General features: G+C 43.5%; 1 protein-coding gene across 1 annotated transcript in view; it reads left to right on the forward strand.

Annotated features, from left to right (window-relative positions):
* Window positions 1–20,984, forward strand: part of LOXHD1 (lipoxygenase homology PLAT domains 1) — a 143,609-nt gene that overhangs the window by 14,569 nt on the left and 108,056 nt on the right. Inside the window, exons 2-4 of the mRNA XM_009923972.2 lie at window positions 1,469–1,583; window positions 11,005–11,085; window positions 11,879–12,063. Coding sequence (XP_009922274.2) covers window positions 1,469–1,583; window positions 11,005–11,085; window positions 11,879–12,063 — 381 coding nt within the window. The remainder of the gene's footprint in view (window positions 1–1,468; window positions 1,584–11,004; window positions 11,086–11,878; window positions 12,064–20,984) is intronic.

Raw genomic sequence — 20,984 nt, forward strand, 5'->3', positions numbered from 1 at the left:
GATTCTTAAAATTTAGCTGAGCACAGATCATAACTTACTGTATTTATTATAATAATGTCCCCTTTCTGTCCTATTTGCATTCATGGAAAGGCAAGGTTAGGAAAATATTATGGTATTTTTTTTCTGTCTCAGTGCAATAGAGGCGCTGGAAATGAGGAGTAGTTTTTAATCAGTTTTACATGAGTGGCCTGGGTTTTGCTTTAGCACTCTGTCTCCATGCTTCTCAGTTAAAATGGTGATTTAATTTCTTCTCTGTGATGCTTTGAGGGATGAGTGTTAGTGGGGAAAAACATTTGATGCTCAGAGTAGAGTCCCAATACGTTTTTTTGTCTCTTTTGAATATATGTGTGATGTAGTGAGGAAAAGATGGGCACTAACAAAATACATAACAGTTCTGATGCACCCATGAAGAAGGACATTTTTACAGCCTTAGATCTGAGAAATCACATACTTGGCAGTCAGACTGTGCAAGATGAAATAATGAAAGTTTAACCTTTCCTCCAGCTTATAGGTCTGAGCCTGAAATATTTTGATTAGCTAATGACCATTATGTGGTCTAAAGCCAAAATGGGCCATCAAGATGCTCGGTCTGGCCATAGGCAAAGTTTTGTAATTTCTCCCAATTCCTTCTGTACTGAGCCATCCAAGACAAGTCCATCAGAAAGGTAACCTGTTTTCAAGCCTTAAGTCTTGTTCTAACTTCGCTTGTCATCCTGCTTAAGAAATGTGTGTCTGACTGTAATTTGAATCTATCTAGCTTTACCTTCTGGCCATCGGATCTTGTCATGCCTTTCTCCACTTAAGTAAAAGGCTATTTTTAACTTGTGTGTCTCCCAAGAAGATATCGATGTGTGGTAATAGAGTCACCACTCAATCTACTACTTGGAAAGAAAATTGATAGAGCTTTGAGACTCTAATTTAAGTGCTTTCCTACCTTATTCTCATCATGATTTAACATTTGGTCTTTGGTAAAGTCTCCAGAACAACTGAAATGCAAACTTTCTGGCTGTAGTGATTTCTCAGCTTCATATAAATATATTATCAGAGCAAACAGGAAAGTGTGCACTGCGTTGACATGTGCATAAATGAAAAATGGCTCAGCAGCTTTACTCTGACAATTCACATAAATTCATCTCTTATATGTAATACATGCACATGCATTACGGTGGGGTGGCGATGTGTTCAGAGAAGTGTTTTATTTTCAGCAAAATCTCTCCTAACTCAAGCCCTCTCTGCCCATGTAAAGTGTCTCTAGCAGTTTTAGTTTGATGTGATGATTTTCACCAGTTGCGTTGATCCTTAACAGTGACTATGCCCTGGCCAAGAGTTGGGTTTGTTTCAGTGGGGGGTGCAGACATCCGTCTCTGGGGTCTGTATTTCAGCTCAGGTTTGGGGATGGCTCGGATCTATAATGTATAGGGTGAGGGATTTCTCCTGTTGTCTTGATCTTTCTTTTCTCCTTCCACAGTTTACGAGGTGGTGACAGTGACAGGAGATGTCCGGGGAGCAGGAACCGATGCCAACGTCTTTGTTACTCTCTTTGGAGAGCTTGGGATTACTCCCAAGACTCATCTCACCAGCAAGTGAGTACCTGGAAGGAAATCTGTATCTTTGAGGCCTGTTCTTCAGTGACTTTTATTGCATTTTGATGAAACGTAATATTGTGCTGATGGATGCTGAGGGAATAAATCTAAAAGGTATTTCGAGATCACCAGGGAAATCTGAATTTTTGCTGTTGCACGTTTCTTACCAAATCCCTTGCAAACCTGCACTCCTTTCTGTAGGTGGAAATGTGTGTTCAGATCCATATTATGTAAGGCTCACATTTGTAAGGTGTGGGGACACTTGCTTTTCTTAAAGCTTAAATTAGGAGCTCCCAGTTTAGGAGCTGAGAATATTCGTCGCTTGTTGGAGTGGGCATGATGGGCCATGTTCGCATGCCTAAATCCCACTGAGGTCTCCATGCTAAGTCAGGTACAGAGACAAATGTCCCTAAACGTTTCTGAAGAGTAACTCAGTGGGTTTGAAGTAATGTTGTTGATGAGTAACCACCCACACCCAGCCGTAGGAAATCTGTGGCAAGCAGAAATGGAAGAATTTCAGCTGATTCCTAATTTAGATTGTTTCCATTCTATCTGCTGTATGCCTTGTTGCACACCGCTGCGGTTGCACATCCACTGGATGCACCTTCTCAATTCTTACCACTATGTTGAACTTAGTGGAAACTATGCTTTACAATATAAGAACCCACTATGAGGTTTTAGACTCTCTCAAAAGCTTTTTTTTTTTTTTAAAAAAAAAAAAAAAGTGAGCATCAGGGCCCGCAGGTGCTCAGCTCCCGTGAAAGCAAGGTGACTTTTAACAAAGTCCCAGCTCTGCATGTATTAATTTCCTCTTAGCCAGACAATTGCACTAAGATAAAGGAGAAATCCCTTCTCCACAGGATATAGGAGAGGCTGTGTGTCTCTGTTTTTCGGTGTTCTTATTGTTTTGGTTTTCTTGAAAATGTGCTTCAGAATTTTTAATCCTGTGCTAATGTCACACGGTAACTTCACATTTTCTCCATTTCTACAGCACCGACAAGAGGTACCTGCAGCTATTTTAAATTTTACCCTCAAAAGAGCTTCTCTTCCCAGTGAAGCAACTCAAACATGAGAGTCTGTAAAGAAAATGATATGGGAATGGTAAAGAAAATACATGAAATTTCAGCCCTGTTTGCCATATTTGAAATTCAGAAATCAGAGCTAGGCAAAGGAGTTTTATTATCCCAGCATCCCTAGAAACATGAGGGAGAACTTGCTGATTGTGTATTGTATATCTATACAAAATGCTTTGTCTCTGTTCATCCAGACATCCCAATGAACTTATAAAGCGGAATACCGTTTCTCTTGATTTAACAGGGAAGGAAACTGAGGCAAGGAGGTAAAAGATGACATGGTCCTGCAACAGGTCAGTGGCAGAGCTGGGAGCCGCAGCAGCTCTGCTGGGGGAAGAGCTTCTAGCACCCAAACCTGCCTCGTAGTATTTGGCAAAGCCATCAAAGCAGCATTTGCTTTCCAGGGAGTTTTCTTGTGGTCAGCATTTACATAAAGAGCCATTTCATTGTCAAAGCGCTCTTCTGCACGTGGTTATGGGAAGAATCCAAATATTACCTTCAAAAAAACCCTGTATGCCATTTAGAGAAGAAGTCAAGAGATCCCCAGAATAGATTTCTTAATCAGCTGTGGCCTTAAACGAGCTACGGGTCGTACAAGTCATCTTTGCTGGCACTCTGGTTAACGCCTGCTCTTTCCTCCTGGACTCACCACTTTTTTTTTGTGAAAGAAAGAAAGAAGGGACACGCGGGGATTATTTTAGGTTGCAGCAGCAGCCATCTGAGCTTGTTCAGACCTGGGTTACCATTTTGGGCTTGGTCCCTCTTGTTGCAGAGAGCAGATGGCTGAGGTGTTGGTAAGCAAGGATGAAAGGCATGGGAAGCCAACCTTCTGCAGTTCAGGGCTCTTCAAACTGGTCCCGTAGGAGGTGACCGTTGGAACTGCAACTACAGCTTTCCACTGGGGATTTCCCAAACATCAGCATAATTGCTGCATCTCTAAGCAAAGTCTGGCCCGTTACAGTGCTTCATCGAGGAACAGTGAGAAAAAAGCTAGTCTGAGTGTAGGAGTGTCCGCAGATCTGCTTAATTGGTAGTCTTGTCTCCTAAATATGAAGCAAACCATGAAATAGCCAGTTTGCCCCTAAATTTATTATGCAGCTTTGTGAATATGGCAAAAGGATGGAATCTCATGCATCTTTCAACTAAATGTTTACACGAGTTCACTTATGACTGCAAATGCATGACATTTTATAGGTGTTTACATTTCCCCGTGTATGACAGAAAGCTAAAATATCATGCATTGCCTAAAGACGGTGCTACCATTTCAGATTCTGGTTAGAATAGGTTTTTCTTATTTCTTTTGTGATTGTGTGCTGGTAGTGAAATACATGACATTTCAGATCTTATTGTCATGCGCGGTAAAGGGAAGACATGGCAAGCTGATGAAATATCATGTGTTTTTGACATTGGCCAACAATAAGGTAACTGTGAAAAACAGACACAAATCTTCATCATGACTTGTCAGGAGGACCATCAGTCCTGAAAGTGGCAGTGCCCAAATTCTATCCCAAAACATGCATTTATTTAGGCAAGGAGGTTTAGCCAAGTAGTGTTTGGGTCTGGGAGGGACTGGAAGGAATCCTCCTTTGCAGTCGCTGTCTGCCAGTTTTGGGGCTGGACACGATGGCAACACCTCCCCACCGGTGCTGGAGATGGTGGATGGGTGCTGGCAAAGCGTTGCTCGGTCCTGGCCACTCTGGGCAAAATCCCACTTCAAAACCCAGTTTACGCAAATCTCCAGATCCCCACCTGCCATCCTGCACCAGCTACAGCTCAGCCAGAAGCTAAAACCACTACCACAAATAAGTTTCTTTCCACGGGCTCCATCACGGGCACATGGGGGGACACCAAGGCACTGCTTGGTGACATTTTGGCAGTTGCCGAGACCTTTCCTACAGGTGTGAGCTGCTTCTCCATGGTCCAGTGCTGAACAAACTGTGCTGATCCTCCATAGTGTTTTATTTCTCTTTGCTCCTGTGCCTTCCACCACTCTAGGGCTGAGGACTGATTGCAAAACTCAGCAGGGAATGCCGCTGCCAGCTCATTTGCAGTATTTAGTAGCAAATTTATTTATTTTTTGCTAGTGTAAATGAAACCACTTTTCAGTGTCAGGCTTACCTGGTCCAGCTTGTGACAGCTGCAATAAATATTCATGGGGAGATTTTTCCTTTAAAAAAAAAAAAAAGGAGATAGAAAAGATTTAGCATCTATGGCAAAGAAAGATGAATAATTGGTAAGTGACAGCTGGCTTCTTACTGAATTTGAGAATGGTGCAACAGATTTTATTTTATTTTTTATTTCCTATGCTGAATACCTTTAATTGGCAGTCCCTTCTACCTGGTCATGAGTCACTATACAGAGCTTCTCCTGCTCCTAATGCCAGGAAATACATAGGAATTGCAGAGTATGTACATGATGGTCTTTCGAGGATGTTAATGTTTGTAGCTCTACTACTGCTAAGCCATACCAAGTTGCAGAAGATCTGATTTTCCTGTTTAACTGCTCTGGAATAAATAAACAAATACAGAGGAGCAAGCTTATTTACTCCAAACAGTTAATATAATAAGGTAGGAAGTGTTAGAAAGTTGGTACAGAAGGGGCTATTCAGGCTAGGAAGCAAAGAAACCCCAAGTGCAGTGGAGGAAGGCTTCTCGCATCACTGCTGAAGCACTTCTGAGATAAGTTGCAATGCTTTTCCTTTAATGACACGGGATGTTTCCCATTTAAAAGCTGTTTGTGTATCTAACTGTACTCTGATTAATGCCCATACAAATCTGCAACACTTAGACCGCGCTCTGAAGACTTAATGATCTGGGGCAGTGTTAAGTGAGAGCACAGTTTGGAGTCTATATTCGCTTCTGAAAAAGAAACAAAATGGGAAATTTCTTCTCTCTCTTGCTCAGGCTTATTGACTCCTGTGTCTAGCATTTCAAGAACAAAACCACCTAAGAGGGTACTTGGGCAGCCGTGTTAAACAACCCAAAGATAAGAGCCAGTAGAACTGGTGTACGTATAAATTATAATCCACCTGCAGCTATGCAACCAGCAATTGGTGGTACCAACTACAAGAAAGGTCAAGCCTTAGAGGGAGAAACAGGGATTTACTCAAAACAGGTAGACTTTTAAGGGAATTTAGCTGCTAGACCAGGTCCCTGCTGATAAGTGCCAGCAGGACTTTCAGACTGTAAAATCTGGCCAGTTTTCCCATGGGATGAGTATAAGGTGCCTTCCTGGAACAAACTCAACCTTTCTGCCTTGCTCAAAATCCTGCCCCTACCCCCAGCTCAGTCTTAAAAATGTCTGACCTTGTTCTCATTAAAATCTTCAAAATTATTTCTCCATGGGAATGGGATAGAAATTTTCAGCAAAGTAAAATTTGCCCCCAAATATGGCAGAGTAGACGCAATTTCAAAATGTAATTTAATATTGGGAAATGCTGAGCAACGTTTGCACCATTATCGATGGCTCTATCTGCTTTGTATACAGTTTCTCCAGAAAATAACAACCAAACTGCAGATAACAAAGACATAAAGCATAGCTGAGATTATCTAAATTAAATACCATTGTTTTATTTTCTTTATGTAAATCAGATTTGCAAAGATTTGCAAAGATGCAAAACTGATAGTAAGATACTGCTGCTCCATTGTATTGCAGTACAAAGTGAAGGAACACATGTCCAAGATGTGCCATTAAGGTTATTGAAATCTGTGCTGGGAATGCTTATGGATAAGGCAGGAGCTGTTTCAGTGTGCCCTACAGCACTTTCTAAAGTTTCAGGGTACGTTCAGACACGAGCTCTCACGGTTTTGGGTGGTGTTTGGCTCCTGGGTGTCATCATGCTGCTACACCCCCGAGCAATTTATCTCATTCAATTAAATCCTTTCAAGTGGGACCACTTTTTTCATTAATTGTTCTATGCTTGTTTAAGCAAGATTCCTTCTGCTGGTCAGGTTATTGGTAGGGAAGAAAAAAAAAATTAATGTCCTTGGTACAGAGATGTTTGCAGTCGCTGTGCTTTTTGTCTGGTTTCTTTTCCATCTGGAGTATTTTTGGACGTATGCTGCTTTATGCAGTATTTCCAGCCACCTGCTGACTGATATTGTCATCTTCTTGACAATAGTCTTGGCAAAATATTTGCAGACCAAACTCCCTGGAGTATTCCTTGCTCCAGGAAGGAGGTTAATGATGCTGCTATTGGAGCTCTGTGTTAAGAGTAAATACGGTTTGAACATATGGGGGTTTTTTTGCAGTTAGGCTGTCCGTAAATCCATCCAGGCCAGTGTCCTCTCTCCAGGAGTGATCAATATGGATTTGTAGGGAGAAACAGAAGAATGAGGCAAACGCATCGTAAGCATTTTTCTAGTATCTTTTTGCATCTTGTAGCAAGCTGCCGTCTTAGCCAGAGGCCTGATAACACAAATACAGCCAGCCTATAATATATATTGGATAATCTGAAGATGAGCAAAGCTGTCTGTCCTTTCAAGCCAGGAAAACAACAGGGATAGATCAGCGCTCATCCCTGCCACCTATGTATGTTAAAACTACGCTGCCCACCCCTAGTTCATGAGAAACTCGCCTCCCATGAGATAGCAGGTGAACCAAATGGCATTTATTTTTCCTTAGAGAGTGACAGGCTGTAGGGTGGTTTTTGGTGCGTGACCTTCTGAAGTCATGCCCGGTACCCAGCTCCCTCCCGGTGCTGCTAAATATCAGTGGCAGGAGCAGGCAGACCTGCGGGCAGGGTCGCAGGGAGATGCCACCAAGAACTGACTCTTTCTGATGATTTAATGGAGCATCTTTAAAATTTTGTTCGAAGTGACATCCACGGTAACACTTTGTGCTTCTGTGCAACCCTTCATCCACGGTGCTTTTGCAGGTGGTCCTGTGCGTACAAAGCATTGCCAGATAAAACACCTGATAAAAAGGCAATTTGAATGGTCATTAATGCAGTGATTCAAAGCTGAATTGGTTCAGGTTACTCCATTGCTGCTAAAGGTTGTGGTTATTATTTTTATGCCTCTGCTGTGATCAGTACCCAGGTTTTCCCTCTGTTCCTAAGAGCTCAGCTCTGGAAAGGGTGCTTTTAGCTGATCAGAAGTAAAGACTATTTTCTACAAATATTCAAAATTTCAGTTTCAAATGTGGCTTTCATTTAGGTGGTTGGATTATGTCTTGTGAATTCCCCTTTATTTTAAAAAAAAGAAGGTGATTTACTAGTGCAAATGTTTATTTTATGTACTTTTGCATTTAACATGCATCATTGATAGCGTCTTTTTTTTCTATATACCAAGTAGTAGCGAAACTCTCGTGGCCCTGGCTCTGTTCTCTGTGCCAATGGCCTACAGAAGACATGCATGCAGGGATTTAAAAATACTATGCTCAAATATGCACCAGTTCTTGTGGTGCTTTTTAGCAATGTGACTTATCCAACCAAGGGACCTAGTACTCTAAATCATTGTACATTTGCAGTACCATGAGCAGTGCAACCTGTAGGCAATCATTCAACCAAAAGAATCTGAAAACAGCTTCAGATACAAAAAATATTTGAGAATTTCATATACTAATTTTTGTTGAAGTTTCTTGGATGTTGATTACAAAGCAATTGGGTAAAACACTACAACAGACTATAAAAAATAGAGCTGCTAAAGCCAATTAAATACGTGAAATAAAAAACCTGATTGAAACATATTTCTGAAGTTGCCCTAGCCTGATATCCCAGCCAAATGATAGGGCTCCAAGTGAAATTCTGCTGATCTTTAAGTGTTTGCTTACAGCTACCCATGCCCAGTCCTTGATTCTGCAACCAGTCAAGCTTGAACATTAGAAATTTAGTGCTGCAATTTCCAAGTCAGATTTTTCCCTGCTTTATTTGTCACTGGAGCTGTGCAAGCCAGCGTGCTGCATTGTTCGGTGTAATGAGTTCCTTATGGTAAACAGGCTATGAATTTCTTACCCCAGCTCCAACCTGGACCAGACTCTGACATAGCCCAGCTGTCATTTCTCCTTCTCTCTCTTTTTCTTTCTTTTTTTTTTTTGGATAAACTTCAGTATAGCCATTCACCATGGGAAAGTCCCTCACTCCCTCTCTTCCCGCTTAATTGACAATGCTAGAAAAATGCTAGAGGGCAGGACTGGATTTTTCCTTAAAACATTCCCCTTTTTTTGTCCTGTTGATGCTGCATATCCATCTCAAGGGAAGAGACTTGTCAAATTCTTCCTACCTTTTGACAGCAAGGCTCCCCAGGAGTTTGACTTCTGGACCACAGTCATGTTTCCCAGTGCTTTTCCAAGCTCTTTCAAGATGCGTGAAGCATCTCCTCGATGGGCACTCTCAGATGCCCACTCGCTGCTCCTCCAACACCAGATTTCCTCCCCACCGCTCTCCCACCATCCCAGCAGCCGAAACAGCCCAGCACAGTGGCAGAACTGCCGTAAACCAGCACCCACCAGGACCAGCGTGCTGAAATCTTTGGGCTAATTAGTCTCACTTAATACTTTTGTGCCATCTCCATAGCAGTCTGCAGCACTGCATTGATCTCCGAGCCGATGCGGGGAGAAGACGCTGTCATTACGATGCTCGCTCAAGCCTGACAAACTAATTGCCTTGCACTCGCTGACTGTTTTCTCTCTGACAGCTAGGTTGGGGGAGGCTGGGATGGATTTAATTGTCTCTTGTCTTCGTGGCAAGGTTAACTGTTTTAGCCTTTTCATGTAGCGGCGATGCTCCTGGCGCGGTGTCTGAAATAGCAGAACGGGGGAGGAGGAGGGTTGCGCACGCATTTGCAGAACACACAAAATAACCTTTAAACAAAGGCACACGCAGATCCTTCAGTGATGTGGAGAAGAGAGCCAAGCAAAACGGAACCCCCTTGCTTGGATTATTAATATTCATTATCTTTCCGAGTACAAGCTGCTTGTCACTGTGGCTTTGTGCTGCTGGAGCACTGTGGTTTCTTGTTCATTTTAACGTGACTTCTGGATTTTGCTGTGTTTAATCATCTGTAGCGATGCTTAGTGGCCCAGGTGAAATGGGGGCCCATCAGCGAGGGCAGGTGGGAGAGGCTGTGTCTGCAGAGCAAGGACGGGTTTTGCCTTGATGTTATTCATAGTGTTTTTGTGGAAAATACGAGCTCAGAAAGGATGGAGGTGCTTGTCAGAGATCACACTGCAGGCTAGAGGCAGAACTGGGAATTAAATTCTGCATCCCCTGACCTGGGCCAATATACTTTATATTGCCTTCCACTTGCACCTGTGAAATACAAACCACACACTTAACGCTTCACCAAAAAAAATATCAAACTAATCCCTGTCTTACAGTTGGTTTGCTTTGAATGAGATACAAATCGTAGGAGAAAGTCGCAAAGGAAGCTTCAGCGGTCATTAAAAAAATGTTGGAAGATGGGCATGGAAAGAAACCTTTGATGCGGTTGGATGCTTTTATCTCTGGCTGAGCTCTGGGCAGATCTGTGGCTCCGCAGGGAACTCGCTGGGCTACGGAGCCCCTCCGCTCCATCAGCAAGAGCGGGTACGCTTGATGCCCAGAGGCAAGGATGGCAGGAGAGGACACATCTGGGAGTGGGAAGCAGAGATGAAAAGCATATTGAGGCACTGTAAAGCAACTGAGGTGGATGTGCAGGGGTCCAGATTCACCAGGGTCTTCCACATTGGTTGGCCAAGGGCTGGTTGATCAGGGTGAAATGACGCTGTGACTCGATTACTCCGAACGAGCACTTTCCAGCCACCCTGGAGGAGAACAGCGAAAACATCCCCGTGTTTTTTGCTGTTACCTCTACGTTTTATCAACCGATGGGTGGGCTAGCAGAGTTGAGGAACCACAGGCGAGGTGTTACCAAAGAGTTGGAGTCCTTCACGTAATTTTTGCTTCATTGGTGCTGCCTTGAAATATTTTCGCTGACGATTATTTTCAGACACCTCCAAAAGCCACTTGCTGATGGGAAAGTCTTACAGGCTTCCCCAGCTCTTACCTCTACAGGCAATTCAGTTGAGGATTTTGAAAAACCTTTGTCATGTTTTATTCTTGGAGGTGATATGGAATGTGATCCAAGGTTTGCATCTGCTTGGGCCAGCATTGCATTTCCCCCAAAGATTCCATCTCAGCTTCTGGAAGGACTCTTAGAGCTTGAGAAGGGAAAAAGTCTTTTAAATGTCAGTACTTAGAGCTATCCAAAACTTGTCACAGGGAAGAGGGTGTGGAAAAGTAGGTCTTTCCAGTGCTAGAAATGACATTTCTTCATCCTTAAACAGTAGCACTCTGTCAGGCCACAAGGTATGCTTGCTGACAAGGTTGTTATTTTCTTACCATAGTTTTTGGCGCATGTGTATTACAGGAGCAGCACGGCCTTTGAGAGGAGCAAAACAGATGTGTTCCGAGTAAAAACCAACAATGTCGGACAAATAAAGAAAATAAGGTACCGGCTCCACAAGGCGCTAATTGAATGACAGGCTGTAGAGTTTTTAGCGTTGTCATGTTTTATTCATTATATTTGTTAATGTGCTCCTATCAAGGTGAAGTTAAGGGGTGGTAAAAGCTTGTTTACTGCCTAAGATTTGAACTGAAGCGTGAAATCACCTACCATATTCCTTATAACTATCCATGCTCCCCACCAAGGATTGTATTTCTGTCATATACAATCATGGAGGAAGGCGTTTAGGACTGTTTTATATGTCCCAATGGAGGTAAATGGGGTTCGCTATCCTCTTATGCTAAATTAGTGTAATGTAAATGATAATTATTATGTTTAACCTCCATCTGACTGACCTATATAATACTAAAAATTATTAACTAGTACAAAGAAAGCTGGAAAAATGGGAAGAGGTGGATAAAACAAAGTAAGAAGAGAAAAGAGCAGGAGGGATACAGGGTGGGAGGAGAGTGACTTATGCTTTAGATATGCAGTGTGAGTGAGTGTGTATGTTGAATGAACATGCAGGTGTACGTATATTTTGTGTGCATCCCCTTGGAGGTAATAGCCCATGTATGCACCTATGATATCTACTCACAAATACATGTGGAAGGTTGTTATTTTCAAAATACCCTGTAAAAGCCTATAAGTCTTATGAAACGCTTTGGCTAGACAGGTATAAACAGGCATTTTGTGTAGAGTTGCTCTAGCCTTGCCTAATATAATACATTCCACAAAATTACAGTACTAGTGGCCGGTCTTAATCCAAATATCAAATCCAGGGTTGTTCTTCCTCTAGGATTGAGCATGATAACACCGGACTGAACGCGGGCTGGTTCCTTGACCGTGTGATCGTGACCGACATGAACAGACCTCACCTCCGGTTTTATTTCCCCTGCAACAACTGGCTGAGCAAGGAGGACGGCGACGGACTGTACGTCAGAGACCTCGTTGGCAGCCTGAATCCCATGGATGTGCCCAAAAGTAAGGGTTTTCCCAAAAGCTCGGCTTTCTGGTGCCTCGTCAGAAAGGACAGGGTTGCTTTCAGATGACTTCAGCCATATAAAAAGTAATCGCGTAGGCTATGCTAATTTGAATTTTCTTTATAGTCAGTGGAGAGAGAAATAGGAAGGTGCAAGATGCTTCCAGAGGGTAATTCCTTCTTCCAGTGTTAGACCTGACACCGTAGCATAGGATAGATCACTATCTGGAGAAGCTCCGCTTGTTGGTTGGGTACTGAAGGATCTGTGATGACTACTTTAAATTAGATTAAAAGGCTACATGTAGATGGGAGGCATCCTACCCCAGAAGATGTAGCTGGTATCGTTGTGTGCTATCAGAAGAGGCAGCGTGGTTGCAGTCCTGTGTATAAAAAGTTAAGTGTTTCCAGGCTCTGGTGACGACCTGCAGGAAATTTCCATAAACAAGTCAACCCTCTCGCTGTAATTCCATGCTGGTTTACTGTATGTGTATGATATCCATATTGAACTGGTGCCTATTTTTCAGAGTGGTTTTAAGCTAATGATGTTGAAGCGAAGCCAGGACAGCTTGCAAACCAGACATGTACTCCCAAATTGATATCAGTGTGTAGGCCATGCGGTGATGTATAGTGCATGTAACGTGAGTGGGAAGACGATCGAGATGTGAAAGTGGAGCCAGCAAAGCAGCCTCAGGTGGTATGTCAGCAGTTCATCTGCAAGTGCTAATGAGGAAACCGAGTTGTGTTTTCCTGATGACCTCACCAATGCACTGCTCCTTTCTGGGAGCTTAATTTTGGGCATGGAAAGGGAAATACACCCACCACCAGCCACAGGTCTGAGGGAAAGGAGAGACAGTTTCGTGCAAAAGAGGGGAAATGTGTTTTTGCTAGTATCACAACTTTTTGAGAATACGTAGTTGATTTCTTGCACTAATGTTGTTGATGTGACCACTTAGGAACCTTTTTTTGACAAAAACAGTTTATTGCCAGCCTTAAAACAGTGCTTTGAGCATTGATAGATGCTCTAGAAGGGAAAAGCATTATTATTTTTATTGAGATTCTGTTTGAAGTTAACAATGAAACAATACACCATGACACTGTCCCTGAATTGTTAAATAATTTTGCGCTATTAAGATACAACCCCCTAAAACAGTTTCAGTATGTTGAAAGTGTAAGTATTAAAGGATACTGCATGTGAGTTAGCATGCACAAAAAATATCCGTTGATAAGAAATGTATGTGGGAGCGTTTTATAAATGCAGACCTCTCCAGGGTGGCTGCCACAGGGGAATGAGATAACGTCTGGAGATGCTCTGCCAAAAACCCACCCAGTTACTGCTGGGGCTGTGTGTGCCAAAGTCCTTTGCTGCTCTTTTATCTGTTCAGGTTGTGAAATGGAAGAGTTAAGGGGCGGGAGGGGTCTGTGGATGAGTCAAAGCAATACACAAATAACAAGAGGTTCCCTCGAGGAGGAAGTCAACCATTCCATCTTAATAGATCTTTAAATGACACAACAGTTTATCTGAATTTATTATTGCTCCTGCCTTGGAGAGTTGATTCAAAGGAATGCATGTGATTTCCTCCATCCTGTTCAACACCTGTTTCTCAGCAGGAAAAGATTTGTGGGCTAAACCCTCAGCTGGTACAAATCAGCGCAGCTCCAATGAAATTGCTGGAGCAACGTTGCGTTTCACCAGCCGAAAAGCTAGTCCTGAGCGCTCGCTCTTCTGGAGAAGTGGTTTTGGGTTATAGGTCAACTGCTCACTATGTGCTTGCTCCAGGACGAATATGAATAAGATTGTCTCTTGCCTTAGGAGTATGAAAGAAGAGATTTAACCAGGTATTTTGTCAGCAATGCATCTGTTCTCATTGCCCTTACCAGCTAGAAAAGCCCGCTTCTGAGTGGCATAGGCTGGATGCTCTGTGGCCACCCGTATAAATGCAGGGAGCTGGGCTGAGGCCAGAGGCACGGGTGAAGGGTTGGATGCCTTCCAGGTGGCAGGTCTGAATCTGTAAGAGGAGAGGGTTAGCTCAGCTATCTCAGGTTGCAGTTCCCCTTGAACCATAATTAATGAAAGATAAACATTCCCAGGCTGCTGAGGTGAACTGTCAACTGCAAATGTAAATTTATCTGAATTAATTTGGCTCTCTCTGGATCTGTAAAGGTCTGAAATGAGATTGTGATATGATTTTCTTTGTACATACAAGTCATTTGCCCTAAATTTGGTTGTGGTTTTTTTCTTTTTTTTTTTTTTTTCCCAAATGGATTAAACAGTGGTGTTTACTCTTTGAGTATTAATATTTTCTAGGCTACTAGACAAATGAATAATTATGTGGTTTGGTGATTTTATGTGCCTGTAAATAAAGATTAGTTACTCCTTCTTAAGTCTGTGTTCCCATTAGCAGTGTTCAGTGCCATACTCTTCTCCTTTTTGGTCATGCCTCTTCAACCATTGTTCCCCTTTTTTCTTTAGTTCTTCTCTGTAAACCACCCGGGCACTGTTGTTACTGACCTTAGCCTCATGCTTTGCTTTCATGCTCCATTTGTTGCCACAGTCTGGTATGTTTTTGGAGGTAATCAAATAAATTTCCTCCACGTTCCCTCTCCTGCAACACCTTCAGCTTTTGATCTCCTGGAGAGCTTTCTCATCTTTGTCATGAGGATTTACCTTCCTCTCTTGAACTGGAGGTCACTGCTGGGATGTGCATCTTCTCTGTGATATGTGTGGGATGTGGACTGGAGAAAAAATGTGGTTTTTTTTGTTGTATTTTTCTTTGTTGAAGCTCTATAGAGGCATTTGAAGGGGGTTGTTGGTGCTCAGACCAAAACCTACCAAGCTGTGGGGAGACTCGGCATTTTTCTTGGTGAGGAGCACAGGCCAGCCAGAGAATCCCTGCAGGGCTGTGAGCATTGAAGAGGTTAATTTAAAGGGAAAAAAACCAGAGGCATTATTAAAAATGCAGAAAAGAGTATGTTCCAAGAAATAGTCAACATATAATTGAAAACTTGCGCACACACACACACAAAACAAAAGTAGAGTTCTTTTCATGATCCAAGTAGAGTTACAGAGGATGGCAGGAACATTTAGTGATTGCAGATGCCTGAGTGATTGCATGTACTTATCTGAATAAAATGGCTCCTGTCAGGTTCCCTGTTGAATGCCACACATTTCTCAAGGAGAACAGGTTACATTTTCACTGTTCCTGCTTGAATGATCCTCTATTCCCTGTATTCACATCCACGGCATCGTATGCCCATGGCCCTTTGACAGCGTTAGTGCCACAGATTCTTATTTACCCAGCAGCTGCTATTGGCTGCCTGGATTAATTTACATTGCAGGTATTAATTACAAGGAAGGGCTGTTGTTCAGCCTTATGCTGCTTCACTTGAGTTTATGAAGCCTTAGGATTGTATGACTATGGTTGAGCCTTTATGCAAGGGACCAGCTCAAAACTGAAGTCAGGCGCTGGTTTTCCTTTGAGTGTTGCGGGTTTTGGCTCACTCTGAGGGTGTCTGATGTCCTACCAAAGCAGTGGGGGAGGACAGCATTCATAATAGCTTGTAGCTGCACTAATAAAAGCTACTGACCCAACGGGGATGCAAAAGCAAATGAAATTCTGCATCCAGTTCCCAGCCCGTTGTTTGATTGTCTGCAGACTGATCCCGAATCAACCGTGCTGCTCTGTGGACAGACCCTTATGTCTCCAACCCCGTGGTGACTCTCATTTGGCTGGACTTCACCCGTCTTTCCCTGGTGGTCTGCAGCCCCAGAGCTGCTCTGCATGTGCTGCAGGTGGGACACGGGGGCTGTGTCTTTCTCCACCCTTGTGTGGGATGGGTACAGCTTTTATCACCCAGCTGGAAAGCAATGACTCCTGAGATTTGGTCTTCAGGTGGATTGAAGAATGCCTCAAGATGGAATACTGGAATATTTTTGCAAGGCTACGTTTTGTCCTGATTCATAAAAGAAGCTGAGGTTTGGAGGGGTTAGGTGATATGTTAATTATCCATGGGCCATCTTCTCTCTGGGGGTGACAACAGGCTGTTAACGCTATTTAGCTGGTTGAGGTTAGGCTAGGCTCTCTGCATTGTGACCCCCAGTTTTCCTCAGAACGAGGGAAAAAGTTGCAGTTAGGTACCACCAACACATATTGGCTATTCTTGATTATCCTTGAAACCTGTCTGTAATCAAAACAATTCTCTGTGCATCCTCTTTTACTGAGAGAAAGAAGGACCTTTCATTTGCAAAGGGGGCATTTACTCATTTGGTCCTTAAAACCATGTTCAAAAGCACAGATACCTGAAAATTGATTCAGTCTTCTCTGTGACTGCAGTTTATGCTAACCTGTCAAATTTTGGTCAAGTCTTGCCAACCTGCCTCTTGCAAAAGATGTTGAGAGCCAAGGACTGATTTCCAGCTGGCTCTTTGGCCATCAGCACCCTGAAATTATTTAGGATTGGACACAAAGGGCTATAAATGTGCATGGGGCAGCAGGTCATGTCAAAGACCAGATCAGGGGTAGCTGCGCTGTATCTAGGGCTAAGTCTGTGTGGTCTTTTGCAGGCAGACGTAAGTTTTCTGCCTTGCTGAGACAAGAACCAGCTTTGAACTGGAAGGTTGGTGGTTGTGTTCAATTCTGGCCTGATTTGTGGTTGATATATGGTGCATCTGAGAGTTTGCGTGGATATGTCCTGAGAGGTAATGGCTGTAAGGTCACCCTGAGCAATGGGGAACTGGATTCCTGTAAAGACAGATGAATGCTGAAATGTGCCCATGTGCTTGCGCGTGCACAGCCTTTAAGAATATGAGAACAATATTTATTATAATTACAAACGGGAGAAGTTCAGCCGATCAAGCTGCAGGTCAGCCCCAATCCATTAGTCTTCCGCAAGTTTCCTTGAGTCATTGGTCTGGCCTTGTCTGGGGCAGAGTTAATGTGATCACCTGAGGACACTTGGGCACTTTGTGTTCGTGGCGGGTCAGAGGAGAAGATCACGGGCAGGGTGAGCCCCAGAACAGTTTCCTTCGAAGGTAGGAAAGGCAGTCCGTGCAGGTGAAGAAGGAGCCTGTGCTGGACTTCTCTGTCTGGTGGGCTTTCGAGAGCAATCTCTGCAAGCACACATAGAGTTAACGTGCTCTGGATACTCTCTGTGGGTTTTAGATCCGCTAGGACCTAAAACTCATATATTTGAGCTGGGAATGTGAGCTGTGTTATTTCTTTCCTCTGCGAAGGAGGCTTGTGTTAAGACTTCATAGTTCATTGCCCAGAGTTTTAATGTTGGCTGACTTGAAGACTTTGGAGGCACCGACCTGGCTGTGGCTTGAGGAAACACTTGGGGCAGCAGGTATTGATGCGTATGCTTGACTTTGAGTCAGCAGCGAAATCTTTCCTGTCCCAACAGGATGGGCATGTCCCTAAGGGCTGGACTGGATCTGAACTGAAGCCGCGGCCAATATTTCTCAATAACGTACCTGTGCTAGAAGCTCCGCTAAGGAGCAGCATTTTGGATGTGAGGCACCAGTCGATGATGCGCCGCGGGCTTTGCAACCTCATTTTATAAAGCGTCAGGTCTGGAGAATGGTACCGGTCCATCTCCTGTTTCCCCTGGATCGTGATTCAGAATGACTTGTCACATTTTGGAAACTTTCACGATTAGAAAAACTCAGAAGATTATTTCTGAGGATGTAGAAGGGGGGGGTGGGGAATGAAATATTAATAGGTGTTACCTGCTCATCAAAACTCATCTTTATTTACATCAAGGACTGGAAGTGTGTAATCAGCACAGGAAAATGCAGCTAAATATATTTATGAAATAAATATGAGTTGTTTACTTTTGAATAATGGTGAGTACCCCCTGTATTAAGGATGAGGCCTTGCTCCATGCTGAGATATTCAATAAACAAGATTTGTAGGGGGAGTAATACCTTTTACCACCCAATTGATAGCATGACAGTTTTTTCCCAGTATTATCTGGCATACTGAGTATCCAAAAATGTCTTCCCCCCCCCCCGAATACTTCAGTTGTTCTAATAAAGATTTTACTCTCCCTGCAAACTTTGCTCATCTTATATCACTGTGTCTAAAATGAGGCAGCTATGGACATTTTATTTGCAACGTATTTTTTGCCTTTTGTTTTGTCTCTAAAGATGGGTAAGGACAATGTTATGAAATGTAGAAATAAAAAGAAACATTGGTGACTTGTAAACCACAAGGAAGACAGGATGCACAGAGCTCAGAAATGGAATGAAAATAGAAATTCGTAATTCTTATAAAGGACCTTATGTTTCAAGAGAAAAAATTTTGGAGAGGCATAAGACATCTCTGTGTGTGGCTGGTATATAGATCTATATGTATCCAATAAAAAACAGATAGTGCAGCATGTTTGTGAAGCCGGGGGATAATTTTGACCAGTTATGTCTAGCTATTGTAATTAATTCAACTATCAGTTTTGAAATAAAGTAACTTTATTTAAATATCTTCTTTATATAAAGCAAGACTGAAGTACAGTGATAATATGATTTTAAACAATATTGTAAAATTATTTCACTCTTCATTCTGAGCAAAAATGTTTAACCCAAGAGGTTATTTTCAGTGATTTCCTCAATTTTGATTATAGCAGATCTGGGGAAAGCAGGAAGCAGATATTTCTTTTGTGAAATGTCTGCTTTTTTTTTTTCTTTTTCCGTGGGCTCCCACACTGGGGCTGTTTTTATGAAAAATAATGAGAAATCCTGGAGAATTAGACGAACGAGGATTTCCACGCCACTGTCACAAGGTGGGTTGCCCCGTGCTAAGCTCCGTACCTCTGCAGCTAAACCACTATTGTCTCTTGAGCAAGGTCGTTTAAAGCTCACTTCAAAATGTCATCATTGCTTTGAAGTTGCAGTAGGAACATCAGTTTAGCATATCCTACAAGCAAAGACTCCTGCATGTGGTAGATTGCCTCTCACAGGCTTTGCAGAGGGATGATCCAAGCTGAATCCTAATATATTAACTGTTTTGAGGCATACTTTGATTTCGCGTAAGAGCCACAAAAAGTGGGGCTGAATCTCGTGGTCTCTGGGCTGGATGGGGAGACCAAGTGGCTGAGTTCGTTATAGGAGGGGCACGAAGCAGCGGTTGAGGGTAATGCAATATTCAGCAGAGCAAACATCATCGTTTCCTTTTCCCAGATGTTATGCCTCTTTGGGTGGTAGCAAAAATATCTCTTTCTTAAGAACACACTTTTAGACAGCTCTTCTGAGATTAACAAAACGCTGATCCGAGGTTGCGGCAGCCTTGCATCCTCGGCGTTGCCTCTGACAGCGCGCACCCCAAAGCCGAGCAAAGGTTCTTCGGCATTCCTCCCCCACTAACGCCGCGTTTTGGCAGAGGTGCTCATGGCCAAAAGCAACGCGAAGCTCGCTCTTCATCAGCCTTCCCTGCTCTCCAGGTGCGCTTGTAATCTGCATTTTCAATTTGAACCCTTGGTTTAAGGAGCTGTTTGCCACCTCTGAAGGTGCAGCTCATTAAGAAAGATAGTCGTCAATTACTCTTGACAGAGATTAATTATTTTCAAGCTCTAAACCAACCCTTTGAATTCAACCCTTTCCTGGATGGGGAAGAAAAATTCTTCATTAACTGTGTGCAGTTGCTTTGTGGAAGAGCAAGCCGTGCTTTTGAGACCGAGCTAGCTCCCGGCGAACTCAGCAGGGCTCCTCTGCTTTTACAGGGGTTGCTTCAGGTTCTCGTTATGCCTCGCTCTGCATTGCTATCTCTAGGGTCTCTGCTACTGCAGCGGAGAGAGGTGTAATGATTAGGGCTGGGTGAGTTTTCCTCTCTGCAGTGTTCGCAGAGACGCCAGAGATAGTGCTGTGTACGAAAATGCAGGAAGGCATCTCCACCAGAAGGTCAGGAGAAGCTGGTGTAGGAAGAGGTGGTGTTAGCCTGCTGGGATGAGCTCTTTCCTAGGACAGACAAGAACTAAATTCAAATGCTTACCCCGAATCGAGCATGTTGGGCTGCCAGATCCCTGCTTTGTGCCCTAAACATAGGCTGTCTGACATTTTAAGGTTGCTCTGACCAAGGAGTCTAGCTGTCACTGAGGAATATGCTGTCAGAAGTGGTATAAAGGAGCTTCCATTTTGACAAGTCAGTGCTTTCCGTCAAGAAGAGATTTTGTCAGATGATTTCTGGTGGGCTGGATTGACTGACTCAACCTGACAGCGAGGAACCGAGGCATATGGACGTTAAACCACCTTCCTCGGCGCGTGCAAAAAGGCTGCGGCAGACTCGGGTCGAAACTGCGCCTTGCCTGCAGATCCAGCCCCCTGCCTCTCCCTCCAGCAACAATTCTTCTCGCTTTTCCTACTAACAGTAAATGTATTTCTTTGCTAGCAGCGATTCAGAGACAGTAGCGTTGCCTCTCCCCTACCCGTTCCCCCCTCCCTTTCTCTCTCCTGAAATCTGCCTGCTCAGTGCTGAGCAGCGCAGGATGGATCTTAAACATTGCCACCCTTGGGAGCGCTGCGAAAACAGAAGGATAATTGCTAGAAGTTGCCTTATGAGAAGAATCCATCGCTGCCTACGACTTAGCTCCCTGCTTTTAACCCAGCGTGTTTTGCTCCTCAAGGCTGTAACGTTACCTTGTTGTTGGATGCTGGGCTGCTGCCCTGCTCCGCGGCAGGTCATGCACGACGGAGGTAGGCAGGGATGTCTGTCGGGGAATTCACTGTGCCCCGCAGGAGGTGGTAACTCTAAGTAATGAAGCACGGTTGACTTTGTTTCCCTGCCTAAATCTGGTGCTCCTGCTGCTACAAACTCAGCAGCTTGCGCATAAACACCCTATCTAATGCCCCTAATAATATTAGCTACCAGATTTCTTTAGGCAATTCCGTCCTGTGGCACTTCAGGTGACCATGATATCATATTGCTAAATAAATGGC

The sequence above is a fragment of the Haliaeetus albicilla genome, chromosome W (genome assembly GCF_947461875.1).
Source record: "Haliaeetus albicilla chromosome W, bHalAlb1.1, whole genome shotgun sequence".
In the NCBI taxonomy this organism is placed as follows: domain Eukaryota; kingdom Metazoa; phylum Chordata; class Aves; order Accipitriformes; family Accipitridae; genus Haliaeetus; species Haliaeetus albicilla.